Here is a 24,950-nt window from a genome sequence, read left to right as displayed (position 1 = left end):
TCTGTTTTGTCTGATATTAATATAGCCATCCCTGTTCTCTTTTCGTTACTGTGTACATCTTTTTAAATCCTTTCTCTTTCAATCTATTTGTGTCCTTAGAGCTAAAGCAAGTCTATTGTGGACAGTATATAATTAAATCATTTTTTAAAAATCTAATCTGCCAGTTTATAACTTTTGACTGAGGCATTGAACCCAATTAAATTTAAATTTAAATCGATTTACTGATAGACAATGACTCAATGACTTATTTTGCCATTTTGTTATTTGTTTTCTGTATGTTTTAGCTCTTCTTGCTTGCTTGCTTGCTTGCATTCTTAAGAGATGGGGTCTCACTATGTGGCCCAGGCTGGCCTCAAACTCCTAGGCTCAAGTGATCCTCTCACCTCAGCCTCCCAAGCAGCTGGAACTACAGGCATGTGCCACTGCATCTGGCTGCTTTTCAGCTTTTTGTGTTCCTCATTTCCTCCATTTCTACCTTTCTTTACATTTAGTTGATTTTTTTTGTAATGACATGTTTTATTCACTTCTCATTTCCTTTTGTGTATATTCTATAAATACATTTTGTGGTTACCATGGGAATTACATATAACATCCTAAAGTTATAATGATCTAATTTGAATTGATACTAACTTAACTTCAATTGCATACAAACATTTTACTTATACGGCTTTGTGCCCCCCATTTTGTGTTACCGATGTTACAGTTTACATTGTTATATACCTACTAACAAAGATTTATAATTATGTTATTCATTGTCTTTAAATCCTGTGCTATAATTTAGATATTTGTGCCCCGCAAAACTCATGTTGAAATTTGATCCCCAGTATTGGAGGTGGGGCCCAATGGGTGGTGTTTGCGTCTTGGGGGCAGACCTTTCATGAATAGAATGCAGTTCCAGGGGAGTGCATTCTCACTTTATTAGTTCCATGAGAACTGGTTGTTAAAAAGAGCCTGGCACCTCCCATTTCTCATTCCTGCTTTCTATTTCACTGTGTGATTTCTGCACACTCCAGCTTCCCTTTCCCTTCTAAAATGAGTGGGAAAAGGCTGAGGCTTTCACCAGTTGCCCAGTCTTCCGGCCAGCAGAATTGTGAGCCAAATAAACCTCTTTATCAATTATCCAGCCTCAGGTATTCATTTATAACAGCACTAAATGGACTAAGACATTCTGTATTTAAAAGTGGAATTACAAACCAAAATTACAATAATACTGGCTTTTTAATTTGCTGTGTGTTTACCTCAAACAAAGGTCTTGATATATTTCTTCACCTAGTTTCAACTCACTGTCATCTTTTCATTTCATCCTGAAGATCTACTTTCAGCATTTCTTGCAGGGCAGTGCTGGTGGTAATCAACTCCCTAAGCTTTTGTTTATCTGGGACTTTCTTAATTTCTCTCTTACTAATATTTCGGAAGATACTTTTGCTGGACATAGAATTCTTAATTGACAACTTTTCTTCTTTCAGTACTTTATATCATCCCAAAGCCCCCTGGGCTTCAAAGTTTCTGTGGATAAATTGGCTGATAATTTTATTGAGGATCCCTATACATGATGAGTCTTCTCTCTTATTGCTTTCAAAATTCTCTCTTTGTCTTTGGCTTCCAACAGTTTGACTCTAATATGTCTCAGCGTAGGTCTCTTTGAGTTTATTTTACTTGAAATTCCTTGAGCTTCTTGGGGCTTTAGATGGTCTATTGTATGTCTCAACTGTAATCTTTGTCTTCAGTGTCTGAAGGTCTATAGTCGGTCTGCTGTTTTCATAAGCAATGCTTCCCCTTTTCCCTTAGGCAAAGCAGAGACTACTCCTGCAAGTGGACTCCAGACAGATTAGAGCATTGCACGTGATGGGTCTGGCTCTGCTTCTTTGAGTTTAAGGAAGAGCTGGGGCTTGAGCTACCATCTCCTCCAGACCAATACTGCTGGCAGTGGAGGTGGAACAAGGTAGAAAGAAAATGAAATTTCCAACCTTTTTTTTTTTTTTTTTTTGGAGACGGAGTTTCAGTCTGTTGCCCAGGCTAGAGTGCAATAGTACAATCTTGGCTCACCACAATCTCCGCCTCCTGGGTTCAAGTGATTCTTCTGCCTTAGCCTCCCAAATAGCTGGGATTACAGGTGCCTGTCACCATGCCTGGCTAATTTTTGTATTTTTAGTAGAGATGGGGTTTCACCATGTTGGACAGGCTGGTCTTGAACTCCTGACCTCAGATGATCTGCCCATCTCAGCCTCCCAAAGTACTGGGATTACAGGCATGAGCCACCGTGTCTGGAAAAATTCCTATTATTTTGAAGGAGGCTTTAAAAAATTTTTTGAGACACGGTCTCCTTCTCTCACCCAGGGTGCGGTTAAGGAGGCTTTCCTTGATTAGGCATTTACTTGGCTGCTCTAACCTTTGGCTGTTTTCCAGAGCTTCTATAAAGTTAGTTCATCCAATTCTCTGTCTCTCTGGGGGGGGGTGTGTGTGTGTGTGTATGTGTGTTTAGCTTTCCATGAGGGAACAAGAGCTTGGAGCTTCCTAATCATCCATTTTGCTGACATCCCCAGGATGATTTTTTTTAAAACAGCTTTATTGCTATATGCTTCACATATCTCACAATTCATAAATTTTGAAGTGTATAATTCAGTGGTTTTTAGTATATGTATAGATATGTGCAACCATCACATAGGCAATTTCAGAACATTTTCATCACCTTTAAAAGAAACCTCATACCGTTTAGCTATCATCCCCATACCTCTCATTCACGTCTTATCCCACCTCCACCTCCAGCCTTAGCAACCACTAGTCTACTTTCTGTCCCTGTGTATTTGCCTATTCTGGACATTTCATATAAATGGAATCATACAATATGTCCTCTTTTGCGACTGGCTGCTTTCACTTAGCACGGTGTTTTCCCCCATGGCTCCTGGGCCCCACCCTGGGCTCTGTAGAAGGCACAGGATACTGAGAGTAGAGTGGGAGCAGGATTGCATGACGGAGTAGCCAGATCACTGGACTGTTCCAAATTTGAAGTTTCATCCAACAGCTGCAATGCGAAGATAAGGGCGAAGAAATTGAAGATGTTAGCAAGTGAATAGTACAAAGGTTTGCAAGACCCGGGTACCAGAGGGAAGGTAGTCAGAATAGGTAAGGAAAAAGGAGAGTGGTCAAGGGACCAGAGTTTAGAATCAAATGAAAGACTAAGTGCAGAGAAGTAACAAGAGGGTAGAGGAAGGAGAAGAGATGGTGATCAGAAGAGCTGCTTGAAATTAGCTGGGCATAGTGGTGCGTGCCTGTAATCCCAGCTACTTGGAAGGGTGAGGCAGGAGAATCACTTGAACCTAGGAGGCGGAGGCAGCAGTGAGCTGAGATCATGCCACTGCATTCCAGCCCGGGTGACAGCGAGACTCCATCTAAAAACAAAAACAAACAAAAAAAAAACTGCTTGAATTTAATATTTTAGGGATGGAGCAATTTGTAGTGATGAAAATGTCCAAGAAATTGGTCATGGGAAGGGAGGCTGGAAAAGAGGGAGGGGAAAATGTTGGTAGAGGCATCCAAAATAGGCAAATTCATAGAGACAGAAAATAGATTAGGGTTGTCAGGGGCTGGGGGTAGGGAGGAATGGGGTGTTACTGCTAATAAGTACAGGACTTCTTTTAGGTTGATGAAAATGCTCTGTACTTTGGTAGTGGTGATGGTTGCACAAGCTTGTGAACATACGAAAACTCACTGGATTATACATATTAAAAGGGTGAATTTTATGTGTGAATTATATCTCAATTAATTTTTAATTAGGAATCAATGAAAAGAATTCGGGGGAATTTGTTCACTACAGTTCAGAGATTCCAGAGGGCCTATGTGGAAAGGTTTAGGAGGGAGAGAAAGAACAAGAGTCTGTGTCTGGGTAGAGAAATGAAATGAGGCCTAGGCAGTGATTGGAGGGTGTCAGGCACAGGAGGCCTGGAGGGATAAGAAGGGAGTGAAGAGTTTCAGCAGCAGTGGTCTAACAGATCCCAGTAGCTGGAGGGACCAATGTGTCTCAGGAAGCCACAGGTTTGGCTTGAATGGTGGTGTCTGGAAGTGGTCCCAGCCCAGGTAACTGAAGGAAGAGAGGGGGACTTCAAGGGTGGGCACCAAGAAATCTAGCAATGGGACTTTCCAGGAGCCGGGGTGGTGATGGGGAGGGAGAATTGTCACTCCGCAAGCTTGAACACGGCTTTCAGATCTTAGGTTTCAAGTAAGAATCAAAGTCCTGAAAATCCCCAAGAGAAAGATCAGGTTTGAAAAATCCCGAGAACCACTGCATTCTGCCAGATCTCTCTGCACAAAAACAAGCCAGAGAAGGTTAGATAAATAAGCAAAAGGCATCCAGGGCTAAGGGCCAACCTGAGTGATTAGTTTCCTACTGATGTTTATACAGAGTTAAGACCTGTTAAGTGAAAATGAGGATGATCAGAAACGGAAGTGGCGTGTGTCATGCACTTAAACAAGAATTTTATTAAGCTTCTATATACTCCATGTAAGATGCTCAGAATGCTGGACAGTCCCTGTGCTGCCTCCCAGAAGCTTATAGGCTGGGGGGATGAGGAGATATTATCACTAAGCAAATAACTATAAAATAATTTATTACAACTATATGAGAATAAGGAAGAAAGCAGTAAAGTGCTCTAATTGTTTATAACAGGAATCTGATGGACCCTAGGGGAAAGAGCAAGTTTCTCTTAGGAAACGACATTTCAGCTACCCCCCTAATGAAGGTGGGAAGCAGGGTCAGTGCCTATCACAGCCCTGGCATAGAAAGGAGCTTGAGGAACCCGCCAGAGGTAACATGTGAGAGGAAGAGGAAGTCAGCTAGAGAGACAGGAAAAGCCTGATCTCGCAGGGTATTGTGGTCCACGTGAAGGACTCTGGGTCCTTCTCCCAAGAGCAAAGGGAATGTAGAGGGAGTGAGTGAGAGGCAGTGGAGCAGCTACAGAGTGCAGTGGAGCCAGGTGGTTAAGAGCGTGGACACTGGACTGGGTGTGGTGGCTCACGCCTGTAATCCCAGCACTTTGGGAGCCCACAGGTGGATTAGTTGAGCCCAGGAGTTCGAGACCAGCCTGGGCAACAATGCAGGACCCCGTCTCTACAAAAAATACAAAAATTAGCCAGAGCCGTGGTGTGCCTGTACTCCCAGCTACTTGAGAGGCTGTGGCAGGAGAATCCCTTGAAGCCCAGAAGGCGGAGGTTGCAGGAGCCAGCATCACCCCATTGCACTCCAGCCTGGGCGATGAGAGTGAGACCCTGTCTCAAAACCAAGCATGGACTCAGTGGACTCAACCCAGTTTCCACAGGTTCAACCAGAGCCTGGGGTTCAAATTCCGGTTCTGCCACTTCCTGGTGACCAAGATCAGGTTTTAACTAATGTCACTGTGCTGTCTCCTCCTCCATAAGATGGGGTGATAATAGTGCCTATTTCCAAGGATTGGCATGAGGATTCGGAGATAAAAGTGCCTGGCACGTGGAGTAAGGAAGAACCGCCACTGGAAGTGGGCTCAACAGCAGCAACCTGCACTTTGGGCTCTCCCTTCCTCCAGGCCGCCATCACTGTGCTAAAAGAGTTGACACCCAGAAAAGTTGAGACTTCTCTAGTGGATGCCATTTGGAAGATGAGTTTCTTGGTCTTGGGCAGCCCTTCTGGCAGCATCTCCTTGGCTGTGGCTGTCCTGTGAGCTGCATGCAGACAAGGCCATGTTCAACCTATACCCCTGGGCCCAACATGGGGCAGGCACGTGGGAGGTGCTTAATGCCTATGAGTGAAGTGGGTTGCAAAGGAATGAATGAATGGATGGATCCGTGAAAGAATACTTAGACTATTCATAAGTTATTGAGCATTTACTATGTGCCAGGCACCTTACTGAGGGCTTAACCTGGTTGATTTCATTCTCATAATGATCTTGTGAGGAGGCTACTATTAGACTCTGTCCACTAGGGGAGATCTTGGGAATACGTTTTCTGGTTGGGGCAAGGGGGAGTCCTGGTTGTACTTCAGAGAACCTAATGATTGAGAAATGTGTTTAATATGTAGCCCCTAAGGGGGGCTTTTTGCTACAGGTTGGGATCCTGGAGGCAGGAATTGAGCCAGAAAGCAGACTATGCTGAAAGTAGTTTCTCTAAAGGTCTAGCTGCGTGTACTTTACAGCGATGATCTCATATTCCTTAGCAAGGCACCACGGTGACAGGAATTATTTTACTTGTTTGTGAAAAGGAAAAGTGGTGCATTCTAGGGAGACACAGTGGCCTCCCAGCATCCAGAGAGAGCTCAGAGCAGAAGCCAGGAGTCCTGAGTTGCTGGCACGTCTCTCCCACCCCCGCCTCTGAGAAGCAGAGAGCAGAGCTATTGGAAAGGCTGTGGCAAGCCGCCTTTATTCTTCTCCCTGCCCACTCAGGCTCAAACCAGAGTCCCACATGCACCTGGTGGCAGGACTGTTCCCCAAGGGAATGCAGGCGACAGTCCCCGGCTCCCCTTCCTCCCAGTGCACCACTGGGGCAGGCCACCCCTTTCTGAGCCCCAAGCAGCTCCCCAGACCTCCTTCTCCAGATACGATTATTTTGGGAGAGTGCTGAGTTCAGCACAGCTGCAAGGTGCACCCAGACGCACCCTTCTGTCCTCAGCTGGCCCTTCGGAGCTGGCCTCGGTCTGGGGTGCGCCTGCCCCCACCCCCTGCAGCAGTCCCTCCTACACAAGGTCACTGTGTCCAACCACCTCCAGCTTGGGGAAGCTCACAGGCTGTGGAGACAGGTGGTGGAAGAATGGGGGCCAGGAGAGTCAGAGCCGGTCTGAGGGGCACAGCCCAACTCTTAGCCCTGAGCCTGGGATCACCAGCTTCCCAGGGCTTGCCTTACAGCCAAGGAGCAGGCTGGCCTTTGGCCAGCTGACCATCCCCGGGCCAACAGCAGGGACTGGACAAGGAGCTGCACCGAGAAGCTTATATAAGCACTTCTACTTTGCAGCCTGCTCTCTGCCCTGGCAGCCAGGACAAGAGTGACAACAAAGCTGTGTCCTGCCAGGGGAGGGGCCTCTGCCAGGAATGTACATTGAGTCCAACTTGGAAGAGGCCCAGTCCTCCCAAAGTACTTGTGTCCGGGTGGTGGACTGGATTAGCTGCGGAGCCCTGGAACCTGCCTGTCCTTCTCCCTGTGCTTAACCAGAGGTCTCTATCCTGCCAAGTGGGCCCCTGGGGTGGGGGGCACAGGTAGTGGGCAGGAAGGCCCCTGCAGGGGATCCAACGGCTCTAGAGTTCTTTCTGTTCCAGGTGCCCATGGGTTGGACAATGAGGCTGGTCACAGCAGCACTGTTACTGGGTCTCATGATGGTGGTCACTGGAGACAAGGACGAGAACAGCCCGTGTGCGCATGAGACCCTCTTGGACGAGGACACCCTCTTTTGCCAGTAAGTCAGGGCAGGCTTGGAGGCGGGAGGCACAGAGGCTACCAGGCAGGTAGATCGCAGGGAAGGGTATATCCAGAACCAAGGAGCGCCATCTCCTGAGCCTGAGTTTATGGGAAGGCAGAACACGTGTCAGGTCTGGAGACCACCTTGATGGAGGATGGCACTGAGAAAGGGATTTAGAAACAGACTCCTTCCTGCCTTCCAGAATGCACCTCTCCCAGGACCAGGAGGGCTGTGTATGTGGTCGGCTCTGTTTGGGCCCTCCAAACCTGGGGGGTCTTTGTGGGGGCAGGAGGCTGAGACCCTCAGAGAGAGACCCAGAGAGAGACCATCCCTCCCTGCAGCCTGAATGCCCCCTCTCCCCAGAACCCCAACAAAGAGGCATTTTAATGAAAGAAGGTGTATGATTAGACCCTTCCTGTGTGAGAGGTTTTTTTTTCAATGATAGGACCCAGGAGCGTTTGTGCAGGGCCCTTTAGGGATCATGGCACTGGATGGAGTTGGGTGACGAGGCTGGCTTCTTCCCTTCCAAGGGCACAAGCTGCTTCTACTTTGGGTAAGCTGGAAAGCCTGGCGTTTGGCTCTCTCCTCACCAACTCTGCCGGTTAGAAAAGCAAGCCTTCATTTGTCTGGACTTGTGGGTCATCCTGAGGACTCCCCAGGTCAAATTGATGCCAAACCTCCCTGCCAGTTTGGTGGCTGAGGAGGGGGACACCCCACTGAGCCCATGTGTGAGAAATGAGAGAGGGGGAAAAAGAACTTTGACTACTTACTCTCTTCTGTACCTTTGAATTTTCACAAACATTACTATTCATGAAAATGTTTGTTTTTCTTTTTAATTTTATTTAAAACATTTTTGACAAACATTACTTTTAGAACCATAAATACATGTCTTCTCTTAAAATTATGTAGTTGAATCCTTCTTAAAAAGTAACATTTTTGTTGGATGAAGTGGCTCACATGTGTAATCCCAGCACTTTGGGAGGCCAAGGTGGAGGATCACTTGAGCCCAGGGGTTTGAGACCAGCCTGGGCAACATAGAGAGACTCTTTTCTCTACAAAACAGTTTAAAAACTAGCCAGGCATGCTGATGCACACCTGTAGTCCCAGCTACTCAAGAGGTTGAGGTGGGAGGATCGCTTAAACCCAGGAGGTCAAGGCTGGTCTGAGCCATGATTGTGCCACGGCATTCCAGCCTGGGCAACAGAGCCAGACCCTGCCTAAACAACAACAACAACAACAAAAAAAAAAGTAACAAACTTTGTTCATGTCAGTATATTTTGAAAAATCTCGTTAAATAGTTCTGGGTGTAGGCTGGGCACGGTGGCTCACGCCTGTAATCCCAGGACTTTGGGAGACTGAGGCAGGCAGATCACGAGGTCAGGAGTTTGAGACCAGCCTGACCAACACGGTGAAACCCCGTCTCTACTAAAAATAAAAAAAAAATTAGCCGGGCATGGTGCCGCACACCTGTAATCCCAGCTACTCAGGAGGCTGAGGCAGGAGAATCCCTTGAATCTGGGAGGTGGAGGTTGCAGTGAGCCGAGATTGCGCCACTGCACTCTAGCCTGGGCGACAGACCAAGACTCTGTCTCAAAAAACAAACAAAAAAACAAACAAGCAAGAAAACAGTTCTGGGTGAAGTTTTCACGTGGAAGAAGGAAGAGAAATGTGGTTGCCTCTCACAAGTGGGATCTAATTTTCTAGGTGCTCTGCTGAGTGAGCTGAGGGGCTGGCAGGCTTCTCGCTCTGAGCAGTGCAAGGTCAACACCCCCGTAACCAGGAGAGGTCAGCTGGGCCAGGGTACAGCAGGCCTGGGCCACAATAAGGGCCCCTTAAGGAGGACCTCAGCAGTTCCTGGTGTTTCCCACACTGTGGGAAATGAGGATGTCTGTAGGGTCGTTGGGGGTGACCAGCCTGAGGCTCCAGATGCCCTAGGCTCTGCCCTGCCAAGATCACATGTTGGTGCCCTGGTGACCCATGCATGGGGACACACGTGGGAAGTCCCAGGGCACCTTCTGTGTGCCAGGTGCTCTGCCGGTGCCTGGACTCCTTGACTCCTTTCACTGTCAGTAACGAACCTACAAAGTCTGTGTTAGCACCCCCATTTTGCAGATGAAGAGTCCCCAGAGATTAAGAAATCTGTCCACAGTGTTTACATAGCTTAAAAGTAGCAGAGCCAAGATCTAGCCCCCTTGTCTGACTCCACACTCATGCTCTTTCCCTATCTGCTTCTGACAACCTTCACCCCAGGTTCAGGGCTCCCAGACTCGAGTCGAGGGGGCTCATTCTCAGGACTCCCAGAATACACCAGCAGGCCCCCAGTCTGAGAAAGAGACTTATGACCTTAAGGTTGCATGCCAGGAAGATGTCTTTTGATTTCAAGCCATCATCGCAAAAGAGGAGCTTTGTCTTTATTGTCACTGAAGATTTTTGTTTGGAAGAGAGCATCATGAATGATGATGAAATGAAAAATGCATCGAGGACAGATCGGACCCCTGAGGAGACAGCAGGACCTCCTGCACTGACCCCTCCTCAAGATCCCCACTCAGCTCAGGCTCTGACCTTGGCAAGAGATCCCCCAGAGAAGGCACTCCTCTTGTGGGCATTTGGTCTACCAGGGAACTCTTAAAGATTGGACTCAATGCCTAAAGGTATTAATCTATAAGGGAGGAATTTTATGTACTGTGACAAGCAGTGAGACATTGTTAAGAGTAACGCTTCTCGGGAATCAGACCTTCCCTGCTTCTGAGATACCCCAGACAAGACCAGCAAAACCACCGACGGTCCCAACCCTGGGCTCAGTCACAGAATTGAAAGAACCATGATCCTCCAAACCTGCAGCCAGGAGGTGAATCCACTCAAAAATCCCCACCTGCTGCTGCCATCCAGTCAACCCTGCAAGCTCCCCTAGGGATGGGAGCTGCTGCTCAAAGCGTCCTGCTTTTTGGTGTTGAAAAGCTCTGTTCTTCAGAAAGTACATTCTTATCCCAAGGCCCTGCTGCTCTTCTTGAACATCAACCCCACCTTTTGTAGTGCAGATCCATGAGGTACACAAACTAGTCTAGTTTCTCATCTTCTTTGTGGTCATTCATGTGTGTGGTGACAGGTGCCATGCCCTGCCCTGCCCCTTCATCGCCAGCTCCCCCCAACCTGGGCAGTCATCCCCAGTCCTTCAATCTCTCTCAGGGGCCTTGGTTTCTCTTCTGTTTAAATACATTTCTTTTAGAGACAGAGTCTTGTCTGTCACTTAGGCTGGAGTGCAGTGACCTGATCATAGCTCACTGCAGCCTTGAACACCTGGGCTCAAGCAATCCTCCTGCCTCAACGTCCTGAGTAGCTGGGACTACAGGTGCACGCCACCACACCTGGCTAAGTCTCTTATTTTTTGTGGAGTTGGGAGTCTCGGTATGTTGTCCAGGCTGTTCTCAAACTCCTGGGCTCAAGCAGTCCTGCTGCCTCAGCCTCCCAAAGTGCTGGGATTACAGGCATGCACTGCCGTACCTGGCTTGCTGTTTTTCAAGTGGGGTGACCCACACTTTCACAGTGAGCCCCCTCTTCGAGGCAGCCTCATATCCCATGTGTCTTTTTGTCATCCTCACTGTCTTAGTCTGTTCAGCTACCATAACAAAATACCTTAGACTAGGTCATTTCTAAACAGCAGGAATGTATTACTCACAACTCTGGAGGCTGTGAAGCACCAAAATCAAGGTGCTAGTGGATTCAGTGTGCGGTACAAGGTTGCTCTGTGCTTCAAAGATGGGACCTTCTTGCTGCGACTTCACATGGGGGAAGGGAAGGGCAGCTCCCTTCAGCCTCTTTTATGAGGGTGCCTTTTATAAGGGTGACTTAATCACCTCTTTCAAGTCCCGCTTGTTAATACCATCATATTGAGGATTAAATTCCAACATATAAATTTTGAGGAGACACAAACACTCAGACCATAGCACTCACTGAGGGGCAGCTGAAATTCTAAGCCCTTCCTACAGGCACAGCTGAGAAGCCACGTTTTTAGAGACAGGGTCTCCCTGCATCACCCTCTGTCACCCAGGCTGGAATGTAGTAGCAGGATCATGGCTCACTGCAACCTTGACCTCCCAGACTCAAGCGATCCTCCCACCTCAGCCTCCCATATAGCTGGACTACAGATGCGTACCACCACACTTAGCTAATTTTTTCTATGTTTTATAGAGACAGGATCTCACTACGTTGCCCAGGCTGGTCTCTAACTCCTGGGCTCAAGTGATCATCTCACCTCAGCCTCCCAAAGTGCTGGGATTACAGGCTTGAGCCACCACGCCCGGCCCTTGTGATCTAATTCTTGCCATGACAGAGACTCACATGACCACCTGGCTCAAACTGAAGCCTGGAGGAATGAAACAGCTCACTAGGGAAAACGTGTGGTGCGGCGAAGAAAGTGCAGCCAAGCCCACTGTACTTGTTCTCTGTTGTACACAACAGATCACTCCAACACGTAGCAGCTGCAAATAGGTATTGTCCAACAGTTTCTCAATTACTCATCTGGAGATAGGAATAGTGATAACAGCTGCCTCAAGGTATGGTTGCATGAAATGAAATCATACATATGTGATGTCCCTGATCTATTGGGGTAGCCCAGTAAAAGTCATGCCCTTCGTCCCCAGTCCCTTATGTAGCATTAGTTCATGGCAAAGCTGGGGCCAGGGCCCCTGATCTTTTCACTCCACTGTCTAGAGTGCCTCCAAGTCTTGTCAAGGAGATCAGGAGATCCCCAAACTCTCCACATGGAAATTAGAATGAATTCCATGTCAGGTAAACCACAAGCAGCAAGGGCACACAGGAAGGTGGCCCCTTTGAGGTTTTCTGGCTTGAATGCAAGTTGTTTTTGAGATAGGGTCTTGCTCTGTCACCCAGGCTGGAGTGCGGTGATGCAATCATGGCTCACTGCAGCTTCTACCTCCTGGGCTCAAGTGATCCTCCCAAGTAGCTGGGAACACAGGCAGGCACTACCATGGTTGTTTTTTTTTTTTTTTAATTTTTGGTAGAAACAGGGTCTCACTATGTTGCCTAGGCTGGTCTCAGATTCCTGGGCTCAAGTGATGCTCCCACCCCAGCCTCCCAAAGAGCTGAGATTATAGGCATGAGCCAGCGTGCCTAGTCTTGAATGCAAAATTTAAAGTGTATTTTCTCAGTAACTTTAATTTTTGATTCAGCTCACCTCAGGTTTGTCCAGGTTGTCTCGTAAGTCGATTTGATCATCAGAATTGTTGGTTACCAGCTCTGTGCCATCTGCAGATCAAATAAATTTGTCTCCGTGTCCTTCTCCAAGACTTTGCTAAAGCAGCTGAGCAGGGCAGAGGCCTGCACATGCCCCTTTCCCATCATCCTAGGTGGGGCAATATGCTATGTTCAAACGCTGGCCTGGCAGTGCCCTATGGGCATGAAGAGAGGGACAGAGACAAGACCCAAATCCCTGGTTCCCTGGCATGTGCCCTGTCCTTCAGGGCACTCTCTGTGGCTCTGTGCCCACCTCATCAAATAACAATTTGCTGATTTTACTTGTTTAATCCTTTTGATATTTACAACAATTCCACTCTGATAAAAAGGGGAGAGGGGTTATGGGCGTCAGGGCGTCTCTCCACCCTCAGTTTACCTCCTCCCTACCTCTCAGTTTTCCCATCCTGTGCTGTTTGCTGTCTGTCTCTCTGCCCTTGGTGGGTCCCCTCTCTGCCTCGCATCTCACTAGCTGTGGCAGCAAGGAGTTGCAGCAGAAACAAACCAAACGGTCCTTAAGATGATGCTAGGAAGATAAAACTGGTCGCCTAAAACTTCTCCAAAAGCTGTGAAAATCTTGCCATCCACCAAGAATTGCTGTAAATGCGCAAAGAGTTAGAAGAAACAAATTTGCTCAGCAAGCCCATGACTCATCCTGCTTCCACTCTCTGAGACCAGAGCATGTGACTTCTGGCACTGGGGGCGCTGGCCCACCGAAGTGTTCTGGTCCGGGGCTGCCAGGTGCTGGGGGCTCAGCGGCCTTTTGCCCAAGGCTGGACTTCAGGAGCCACTGGAAGGGTGGGAGGTGGAAGGTGGGAGGGGCAATGCAGGGTTCCCCACCAGGAAGCTGCTCTTGGCCTACTCCCAGGCCCCAGGTTCAGGGAGCTCCCTTTCCAGATCTGTTCTCCAAATTACATCCTCACAGGGTCCCCTTAGACATCACCCCAGCAAGGCACTGTGGACAGCTGTGGGTGGCTACTGGCAGGCTGTAGAGCAGCTTAGCCCTGCAAGGTGTTAGGAAAGGCTGGGGACCTGCAACACCCACTCCCTACCCACACCCTTTCTCTCTCAGTGATGTCTTAACCCGCATTAACCCTACAGAGGACTTAGGTCAAGGAGATAAATTATAATAGAAGGGCAAGCAAAAACAGTTTTAAAAAATGTCTTTGAAAAATCTTACCTATGTTCCTGAGTTTCAAATAAAAGCATGCACTTAAAGCCAGCCTGGTGCAGTCATGGCCCAGCCCGGCCTGCCCTGCCCTGCAGGCTCTGTTGCCTTGCTCTGCATCATATTTTCTTCCCTTCCAGGAAGCCACATTCTCAGAACCCTGGTGCTGTTCGGGTCCTTCTTCTCAGGGAGCAAATAGATGAACTGGTTCATTCATACTGACAGTCTTAGTGAGCCAGTGTTTTACCCCCTGAGGGATGTTTGCATTTTGAAAGAGAACCTAGGCTATGGTCAATGCTTAACCCAAAGAAGCCAATTCTTCACCTAATGGTGGGATTTCAGGCATGGGGAGCTCTTGATTGTTTAGGGGAGAGAGAAGGTCTATGCCCTTGAAGGAAGCTGTGCTGACTTGCTAAGCCTTTCTTTCTGTAATAAGAATGTTCCTGAAAAGCAATCTATAGGTATTGTTTTTATAAACTCAATCCTACTTTAAAGACACTAAGTCTGCCTAAGGATATCTGTTCTTCTAGGGAAGTAAAGGCTGATGATAATTAATATTATACTTTCTGATGACTTACAACGTGCCAGGTTCTGTTCTGACCATTGACCACCACTTTTCTTCTCACACTGACTCCATGAGGGAGGAATTATTAGTGTCTTCGTTTTACAGATGAGGAAACTGAGGCACAAGGAGGTCAAGTAACTCTTCGGTCACACAACTAGTTAGTGGCAGGTTTAGGATTTGATCCCATTTCACTTTACATTTCCAATAGTGCTAGACTGAAGCCTTGGGAACCCCAGGCTCCCTTAAAACCCTGACACAGGGCAACCTCCCCTCTCTCTTCATAGAGGCCTTGAAGTTTTCTACCCAGAGTTGGGGAACATTGGCTGCAAGGTTGTTCCTGATTGTAACAACTACAGACAGAAGATCACCTCCTGGATGGAGCCGATAGTCAAGTTTCCGGGGGCCGTGGACGTGAGTGAGCAGGGCTGTGTTAAAGCGGGGGGACAGTTGGGGGTCTTGATGTTCCTCCAGGCTTGCTCATCTGGGTGACTTGAAGCTGCGTGCAGAGCCATCTGGGTTGGGTCTGGTGGCAGCAGATGGCTGTTGCCATAAAGTTGTGCCTTCCTTAGAGTGGACTTGAGGAGAAGGCTGGGGGCCGGTGGGAGGGCTGCAGACTGGAAACTTTGGTGATGGTTGAGGCCATTCTGCCCAGGCCTTTTCCTGCTCCCCTGCTCTGGGAGCTCCTTGGCTGCCTCTGAGATCTGGGACCCCAAGCCTGGTGGAGACCAGCTGGTGTGTGCTTTGGAGTTGGCAGATAAGTGGAAGAAGGCGTGGTATGGGAGGAGTCCTCTCTCAAGGCACGGGGTGTCTGGGCCTTCAGATGGCTTCTGGGCTGGAGAGAAGCTGGTATTTACCAGGACAGAGCTTCCCAAGTCGCCTAAACAGGCAGAGGTCAGTGCATCTTGACGCTTTGTTGTCACAACATGAGACACGCTCTTCTTTTGCCCAAAGTTGTGTAAAAGAAGAACAAAGCATTTTAGGAACTGGAAATAACTATTTTACTGGGCAGTGATTAGCACTATTACATTTAGGGGTCTGGAAAGCCTGGGGAAGAGTCATAGAAGTGGGAAATGGGTCTGCTGCTGCCCTCAGCAGCCAGAGTGTGTTTTGGGGAAGCTGATCTGGCCTTCTGGTCTCCGCTTCTTTATTTCTTGACTCCTGGGCCAGACTGAGCCCCCAGAGTGTCAATGGTGGAGACTGGCCTCTTTTCTGCTGTGTTTTAGAAGGAGGTGCTGGTTTCAATCTAGGCAGGACTTGGGTCAAAAATGCCTGGAGATGGAAGGGTCGTGGCCGGGATGTGACCAAGCACACACACCAAGGCTGACCTTCTGGTCCCTTCTGTGCAGGGTGGCAGGGAAGGGCCACAAGGGGTTCTTCCTTCCCCTCAGTGCTGCCTTGTTTAGGCCTCATGCAGTCAGCTAAGCCCAGTAGGACAACAAGCTCCGGAGGGCGGCAGCACACAAGTTACTCCAATGCGGGGAATAGACTCTTCTCTTTGAAGTGTTTTTCACTATCAGAGAGCAAATAGATTGTGATATGGCTCGCAAGTTATGAGGCTGTTGTCATGAAGCTTTGCTAGGTTGTCTTGTTTGCAAACATGACAAACACCCTTTCCTTTGGGAAGACAAGCAATAAAGGGCACACGTGCACATGTGTGCACATGTGCACACACACACTTGCATGCACACCCATGTGCACACAGCGTCAGCCCTCTTCCCTGGAAACCCTTGGACTGGGCACGCCTGTGGACAGCCAAGAGGAGCAGAGAAAGGAAGCCTGCTGATTCTAACTCCTGGGATGGGAGGTGCAGAGGCCGGGCAGGAACCCAATCTTTTAGAGGAGTATGTGCTACTCTGCGGGACAGGACTCTCGGCTTCACCATCCATTCACTTGTCTTGGGGTTTGTCCCTTATGTAGTAAGGGTCAGTCAGATGCTTTCACAGGCCAGGGACAGTCCCAAGGGAATTCTCCCCAAAGGGCTCCCTTCCGCGTGCTGATGATGCTGCAGACATCCACTAGATGGCAGTGTAGACTTTTCTGAGCACCTGGTGTCCTCCAGAGCAGGGATTTGAAGCCTGTTGGGAAAGTCTTTGGTTTGATTTGGTTTCGTTGCCCTGGCTTATCAGCACATTACACAAAGACGACATCACCCACGCCACATCCTGAAGTCTTGTACTGTTAAACCCATCCTGCCTCAGCCCGGGGGTGGGGTGGGGAGAAAACGGATGTGGAACATAGAGATTTATGAGGAACACAGAGCTGTGGTCAAGAAAGCCAGGGAGAGTGAAGATTTTACAAAGGAAGATTTGATCGAAGCTGTGGGAAGAAGAAAAACATAGTATTCTACTACTATGGAACTATAGTTTATGGAAATGTAACAGACCTATAAGAAGGCAGATTCAGAGAGATTTGCCAAAGTGGTCAGTGAGTGCCACCTTATTCCATTCCTGGGCACTACTCGGACCTTTCATTTAAGTCTCCAAGTTAAGTATTTCTTTCATCAAGACTATTAGTGGCATGTGACAAAAAGTCAACTCAAATCGGCTTAAGCCAGAAAAGAGGGGGAAACATTGGTTCACAAAACTGAAAACTCCAGGGATAACTTCAGGCGAGGCTGGATCCAGGTGCTCAGTGTCACCAGGAATCTGTCTCTTGATTGTTTTTTTCTGTGCTGTTTTCATTTGTAAATAGAGTCTTTCCTTGTGACAAAGATGGCCCCAACAGCCTTAGGTTTGTGTTTGACCAATTTGTCAACCCCAGTGGAAATAGGGTTTTCCATCCATTAAAAGTCACAGGATTGGTCTCGCTTTGGTCTTGTGCCTATCCCTGAACCTAGCAGTGACCGTCTACAGCTCCCCTTAATCTACAAGGACTGAGAGTAGAGGAGGATGGTTGCCCTGAATGCAAGTCAAGGTGTGATTGATCAGATAAGGGTGAAAGGATGTTAGGTAGGAAATGCAAGGGCAGGTCCTATGGAAGTGAGTAATCTGGCCAAGTACAGAGCTGAAAGGTGCCAGAGCCAGAGTCAAAGCCAGGTCTGCCCAACTCCAGAGCCCATGGGCCTGGCCAGTGGGCCACTGGCAAGGGCTCTAAGGGAGACACCAGGGGGCGCTGGCACAGGCAGGGGTGGGCTGGCGGAAGGGAAGCTTTCCCTGGTTAGAATGGAAGGGGGTGGGCAGGAAGGATAGTTCTTCCTAGGGAAGGTGGTAGTTGGAGCTTCCCTTAAGGGAGAGGGCATGACTGGTGAGGCTGGAGGAGCAAGTGCTATCTGGGTCCCTCAAGAAAAGGGTGCGGGGAGCCTGAGTGTTTAGGACAGAGAAGAGCATGAAGGTATTTCTTCTGGGCCTGATGGAGAAGGGCACGAGTTGGTGACTGCTATGTGGGGATGGTGCATTGCTTCCAAGGTGACTGAAGCAATGCCACCAAAGCAGTGACTGCCAGTGGACATGCCTGGGAACACCCCCCCTCCCCCGCCCCCAGCAAACTCCAAAGCCCTGGAAAGAGGGGTGCAGCAGTGCCTCTGTGCCCACCAGAGAGCTTCCCACCTCCATATTCTGGCATTGGCCACTTCCCCATCCTTGGCGTCTTTGGACCCTGCTCCCGTCACAATGCTTCCTCCTCTAGGAAGCCTTCCCTGACTGCCTCCCTCTGGGCTCCACCTACATCCCTGGCTGATCTTTTCTTTCTCTGTGCTTTTAAAATGTTCCTACCCTCTAAACTGGGTTTTGACTTCCCTGTGTCTTGTGCTGTAGTTGCTCATTCCTGTCTCTCAAAGCTTCAAGCACTTTATAAGTTAGGAGAGAAAGACTATGTGTTGTTTTTCTTTGAGTCACCCGTGGGCCCCACCAGCACCTCAGATGCCATGCTGGCTGACTGGGTGACTAGGTGAGAGAGTGAACAGGTGAATGCATGAATGCATGAATGAATGAATGAATGAATGAATGAATGAATGACATGTGGGAGAGCATCTCCTGGAGTGTGAGCTATGAGCTGTGTCAGCCCAACTGTTGGCCCTTTCAGCATCTGTTGAAGGAAAGCTGCTAAACCTAGTGAACCCAGGGCAGCAGGACTCTCTCCTCCCCCTAGGGGTGGGGTGTGAGCTGGGGGGTGGGTGGGGAAGCAGGCAGAGAAAGAGAGGAAGTCAGGCAGGTTCATGAGAAGGCAAAGTAACACAGGAAAACGTGGCTGGTTCCCGTGCCAGCTATGGCTGAGCGAGAGAGGTGTGGAAGTAAGAGGAAGCGTTTCTCCCCTGGCGCTCTGACAAACATGAAGAGGCAAACATTTAAAAATGCATCCCGTTCTCAAGCCAAGGAAAACTGAAAGGCCCCTGAGAAGCTTCTTGACTGGGGGCTTATTCTCCACCTTAAATTTCGCCAGCTGGAATCCTTTTGAAGTGCAGAAATTGCCTTTAAGTGGGGAATGTGCATTGCATTACAGGGAGGGAACAAAAGGCTGCCCCGGTCTGTCCCGCTCTCCCTGGAGTTTCCAATCAGGCTTGGCCCAGGCACTATTTCTTCTCCTCACAAAGCAGGTGGCCCTGAGTGCCCTATCCACCTGGGCCAGTGCATTTCATGCCAGCCCAGGCCTCTAGCCGCAGCCTCCCAGGGAGCACCTTCTCGCCCTCATTGGCCCATGGTGGAGACACAAGTTTCAACCCAAATTTTCTAGAGGCCTGGAACTCTCCTCTCTATAAGAGACCTCGGAACTCACAGGTCCACCGCCCCCACCAACCCTTCTCTGTATACACAGAGCAGAAAAATACAGGCTGCTGCAGTCACAAAATGATTAGCCGAGGAAGGACAGGGGGCTCCCAACACCCACAGCAATTCTAGAAGAACAGCCCCTAATGGATGGAGCAGAGACGTCTTCCAGTAGACTACATGTGGAGTCTCCTCTCCTACATGTGGAGTCTCCTCTCCTACATGTGGAGGCGGTCAAGTGCAGGCCCACTGGCTCAGGGGACTGCAGCCGCCACAGACTATTTGGTGTTAGGGATGTGCGGTGACTCACTTCGTAAATATTACTGAACACACTGTGCATCAGGCACCATGTCAGTGCTATTGATTCAGAGACGAAAGACACTATCTCGGAGCTTGCAGTATAGCTGGGGAGATAGACAGGTAGTGGGCAAGCATGGGGACACAGGGTGTCAGTGAGCCAGGACCCAGCAAGGGACAGATGGGAGCCAGGATGGTGAGGTGAGGGATGAGGCTTGTGGTGGGGTCGGGGGTCGGGGCGGGTAGGGCAGGGGCACATCCATGGTTAGGAGCCAAGAACTTCATGGCCCTGGTGTGGAGTTTAGAGTTTATCTTAAAGTTTGGCTGGTGGCTGGGGGAGGAGAGTCACCATTTGATTTTTAGGCTGGTAAATGTGATCAGATTTGCAATTTGGGAAGGTCACTCCAGCAGCAGGTGGAAGAATGGAAGAAAGGTAAGATTGAAGGCAAGGTGCCCACCCTGCAACCTAGGTGATGGCATGGACCATGGGCTGGGCTTAAAAGATGTTAAGGATGGGGAACCCATAGAGCTTGGGGGCTGTGGGGATATTGGGGAGAGGGAGAGTCCAGATGACCCTCGGGTTTCTGTGATGAGCAGGCGAGTGGGTAACAATGAGGTTGAGTATATAATTTCTCATCTAAGACAGGACCCTTTTGAGACTAAAGGGGGGTGCTGTTAATAGTTATGCCAGGACAATGTCTGTCATTAGGCACGGCGCTGGCAAGCTGGGGTATATGTTAACTCTAATAACGGTGCCTTCACCAAGAAGGGGACACAGAGAAGCACTGGGTTTTTTACAGGGATGGCAGCCATTGGCACCGACTTCTGCACAGAAACCCATAGAGTTTGAGGAGGCTGTAGCATCCAGAGGTAGCTGCCCGAGAGGCAGGTCGGCCATCTGACTCCAGAAGAGAAGGCAGGGCTGGGCACCTGGGTCTGCATCCTCAGTGTTCCAGCAGGGGTGGACTCTGAGAGGCAGACAGGTTTACCTGTGGGTAGGCTCTGCTATGCTCAACAGCAGCCAGCCAGAGAGGTTGGGTGAGGCCACAGGAAACGCACGCTCTGCCTTACCCCAGCAAGCCACTGGTTACCCGTGTGAGGGGACCAAGGAGTGAATGAGGAGTGGATCCCATGGAGTAGGCTATTCACACCACCGCTTTGCCAGGGGAGAAGAGATGCCTGCGAATATTTAAATGCTGGCAGGGGCTGGGCACAGTGGCACATACTGGGCACAGTATGTGTTCAGTAATATTTACGAAGTGGGTCACATCTCTAATCCCAGCACTTTGGGAGCCCAAGACAGGAGGATTTGCTTGAGGTCAGGAGTTAGAGACCCCATCTCTACAAAAAAATGAAGTTAACCAGGCCTCATGGTGGTTGATGCCTGTAATCCCAGCACTTTGGGAGGCTGAGGTGGGCAGATCACTTGAAGTCAGGAGATCAGCCTGGCCAACATGGTGAAACCCCATTTCTACTAAAAATACAAAACTTAGCTGGGTGTGGTGGCACATGCCTGTAATCCCAGGTACTTGGGAGGCTGAGATAGGAGAATCACTTGAACCCAGGAGGCAGCAGTTGCAGTGAGCCTAGATCGCGCCACTGTACTCCAGCCTGGGCAACAGAGCAAGACTCTGTCTCAAAAAAAAAAAAAAAAAAAAAGTAGCCAGGCCTGGTAGTTCACACCTGTAGTCCTAGGTACTGGGGAGGCTAAGGTGGGAAAATCACTTGAACCCAGGAGTTCAAGGCTGCAGTAGGCTAAGGAGCTATGATTGTGCCACTGCACTTCAGCCTGGGCAACGGAGCAAGACTCCAACTCTAAATAAATAAGTAAATTCTGGCAGGAAGGAGCCAATAAAAGGGCAATGTCAAAATACAGCAGAAGGAGGGGTTGAGGGGTCGACTGGAAATGCTCATTCCAAGGTGATAAACGGTGTGGATGGTGGGAGTTAGGAGGAAATTTCAAAGGGTGTCCAGCTCCTTTGGAGCCAATGGGACCTGGCCACTGACTGGAAGTCAGGGGTGGGAGGTGCAGGAGATGCTTCTGAGGGAAGAGGAGGAGGAAGGGGATAGTGGTCAGGAGGGGCGCAGGTGTGGCCGCAGGGGCTGGAGGGGGCTGCCCTATGCTGGCCCTGGGAGCTGGAGCTCAGCCAGCCGAGCCCCTACTGCAGGGGGAAGAGGCAATGTCATGAAATTGCAGGGTGGAAGGACTTTGGGGCAGAGCGTGGGGAATGATGATGTCACGGACATCGCAAAAGAAGTAAAGGTGCACAGAGGAAGGAGGTGCAGGGAAGAGGCAGGAATGGGGAGCAGGAGTCACCAGGCTCCACTGCTGGGAGAGGCTGCATGGGGCCAGGCTGGGGAAGAGCCACTGGATCTGGATCGTTCCAGGACTGCGGGCTGGGAGCAAAAGGTAAAGTCAGGACAGGGTAAGGGGCCACCCTGGGGAGATCACCAGTGCATCAGGTGAGGGTTTAGGGAAGAATTCATGAGATGCCACTGTATTTGGTGCCGAGCACCTAACTGGAGTTTCATGGATGGGATCAGTTGTCACTACCATAGAAAGAGATGGATTTGTAGTCTGAAGGACAGAAGACACAGAAGAAGAGTTGGACTTTCCAAGGTTCCAGGAGACCTGTGTGTGTTTGAGGCCCAGAGGCAGAGGGGACGGGAGGCCGCTGAGCTTGTAAATGAAGGGCTCAGGTGCTAACAGGCGGAGCCAGGTCTGGGAAGGCAGGTGAGGAGGGCGCCCAGCACCCAGGCAAGGACGAATCAGGTCATTTTATCCTTTGTCCCTGGCTCCTTCAGTGCAAGTAGTCAAAGTGCTAACATCACTCAGCTGTGTCCCACTCTAGCCCAGGTCCCCAGCCAGGTCATCCGGGGCTCCTCTGGGTGCAACTGGACTGGGTGAAAGGGGAGTGAGGATTGTCAGCATTTCTAACCTTTGCAGTTAGATGTTCAGGTTGCAAAGACACTTCCTATGCAGGACTTCACAAGACAGATCCTCCTAGCAACATGGGGAGATGGACAGAGCGGGGATTATCCCCTTGATGACAGATGAGGGCGCTGCCCAAGGTCACACTTGCCAAACCTGGGAAGTGGGAGAACCAGCCCCGGATGGCAGCTTCCCTGGCTTGCAGTCAACTACCTTTCACCTATGTAATTTTGCCTCCGGAATCCCCCGGTTCCTGAAAACAGGCCTGTAATGTTGACAGTGGACTGGGGGTGTCATTCAGTCATTCATGTATTCACTGGAGCAGATCCGGATGGAGCTCCACTCTCTGCCCCTCTGCCAGGTACTGTTCCGGGAGTGAGGGATACACACAGAACGCATCCCTGCCCTGCCTGTGATGGGCATCTTGCAATAGTGAGAATGTCCATTGTTGTTGTTATTACTTGTCTGTTAAACACTTAATGGCTGAGGGGAAACCGTAACAGAACGGCCACGTGCTCCGGCGACTGTCTTACTCAGGGCGGCTCCATTAGCAGGATTCCCAGTCTTCATCTTCACTCCCAGGGCTCCTTATCCTCGTGGCCTTCTCTGTCATTCCAGAACTTCCTGTCAGACCTGAACCTGCCCCCAGCAGCTTTTAATCAAACAGCGCCCCCCCTCACCCAATCCGCCACCCCCAGTCCGATAGATCTTGCCGGCAGTTCAGGCAGGCAGGGTGCACGCTCAGCGATTGGGCCGCTGACATCCACTGAAAGCTCCCAGCCAAGTGCTGGGGAAACAGGTTCCAGATGTTTCTCAGATCAAATACTGTTTCTTTGAAAAAAACTGTGTGGGCTGATCTACCAAGGGGGCACATGGGACCTGAAAGGAGTACTCAATGGATTTGCATCCTGGGTTGTTTTTTTGTTTGTTTGTTTTAAAGGCATTGAACAAGCGTCAGTGTAGGGCTCTTCACATGTTTGGGATCTGTTCACAGCGGTATGTTGGGAGTGTCAGCAAAGGCTTCTTGGATTTTAAAATAGCTGCCGGCCTTTGTGGGAGCCATTTAGAAGGAAGAGCATTTTGAATGCTACAGGGACTTGTTGCCTGCTCTCACTGGTGAAAGAAGGTTGTGGCCTAAAGGGGAGTTTTGAGAAAGGTTTTGCAGATTTTTAGAAGAGCAGTATCATGTGTTATTTGTTAAAACTTGCCGGCTTGTGGGTGAGGGGTGGAGAGAAGGAGGTGGGTGGAGCTCCCAGCTCTGCTGTGGGGAGCTGCTGCTGGGAGGAGGTGCCCACTGCAGTCCAAAACCCCCACTGCCTGGTGGGGAGGTGAGAACTGCCAGAGGAGGGGGCTGCAGCAGCTGCTGGGGGCTGGGCTGGCAGGGGCAGTTGTCATAGCATCCCGACTTTGAGGGCATCTCTCATTCTTCCAGGGACCAGCGCACCCCTGACATGTTGGTCTTGTACTCGCAGAGTCCACTAGACCCCAATCATGGCCATATGGGTGTCATGGCAGGCAGAGCAGGTATTAACGTCTCTGTTTTACAGGTGAGGAAACAACAGATCAGGGAAAATTATTTATTTATTTTTAATAGACTTTATGTTTTAGAGCAGTCTTAGGTTCACAGCAAAATTGAACAGATGGTGCAGAGAATTCCCATGTACCCCTGCCCCCACACAGGCACAGCCTCCCCTATCCTCAGCTCCCCCCACCAGAGCGGTGCATTTGTTCTACTCAATGAACCTACGCTGATACATCAGTATCACCCAAATCCATAGTTCACATTAGGGCTCACTCTTGGTGTCACACATTCTGTGGGTTTCTACAAATGCGTGATGGCATCATAGTATCATACAGAGTAGTTTCATTGCCCTGAAAATCCTCCGTGCTTCACCTATTCATGCCTCCCTCTAACCTCTGGCAACCACTGGTCTTTTCACTGTCTCCGTAGTTTTGCCTTCTCCAGAATGTTGTAAAGTTGGAATCATACAATATGTAGTCTTTTCAAATTAATAGAGAGCCTAGACTACCACCCAGGCCTCCTGACTTCCCTTCCAGCACCTTCTTCACTATACAAGGGTTCTGTAACCCTGTCCATCTTTGCCAAGCCATTGGGCAGTTGCCCTGGGGCTAAGCTTCTCTTCTGAGAATTGTTGTTCCTTCACTGGGTGTTTCTAGCAAGGATTCCAGGTGGATGGAGAACTGCCTACCTCTGCCCCTGGTATTACCTTCAGGGTTCTCACCATTCATTTTATTGTTTGTCTCTCCAATGAGAACATAAACTTCTTGAGGGCAGAGACCTCTGTATGCTTGGGAGGCCGGCAAGAAAATAGGCAGATCCCACGCAGGGAGATGCGTGCCGTGATATGGAGCAAGTGCAGGATGCTGGGGGCTTGGTCTCTTGCTAACAACGGGGTAAGCTGTACAATTTTCAAAACACTTTCCCTATCATGACAGTCCTTTTTATTTGTAGCACGTCAGTGCTGTCATTTCACCCTCCTCATCTGCAGTTACTCCTGAGAGGTGGGTCAGGCAGGTGTTGATCCCTGTCCGTGATGAGAAACCCACAGCCCTTAGAGATAAAACGACTCTCTCAAGATCAGCAGGAGAGCGCAGCTGGGCTG

The 24,950-nt window shown here is 49.5% G+C and overlaps 1 protein-coding gene across 3 annotated transcripts in view; it reads left to right on the top strand.

The window, feature by feature from the left end:
* Window positions 1-24,950, top strand: part of PEBP4 (phosphatidylethanolamine binding protein 4) — a 286,848-nt gene that overhangs the window by 64,709 nt on the left and 197,189 nt on the right. For 2 of the 3 annotated variants that reach the window (XM_034965835.2, XM_034965836.3), the window contains exons 2-3: window positions 7,275-7,411; window positions 14,682-14,808. In XM_034965835.2, coding sequence (XP_034821726.1) covers window positions 7,275-7,411; window positions 14,682-14,808 — 264 coding nt within the window. Of the gene's footprint in view, window positions 1-6,832; window positions 7,173-7,274; window positions 7,412-14,681; window positions 14,809-24,950 lie in introns of those variants that run through there. The other variant, XM_003823588.5, reaches the window with a different exon arrangement.

This window comes from Pan paniscus, chromosome 7 (assembly GCF_029289425.2).
Source record: "Pan paniscus chromosome 7, NHGRI_mPanPan1-v2.0_pri, whole genome shotgun sequence".
Classification (NCBI taxonomy): domain Eukaryota; kingdom Metazoa; phylum Chordata; class Mammalia; order Primates; family Hominidae; genus Pan; species Pan paniscus.
The sequence above is the reverse complement of the archived record's forward strand: the minus strand, read 5'-3'. Positions and strand labels throughout refer to the sequence as shown.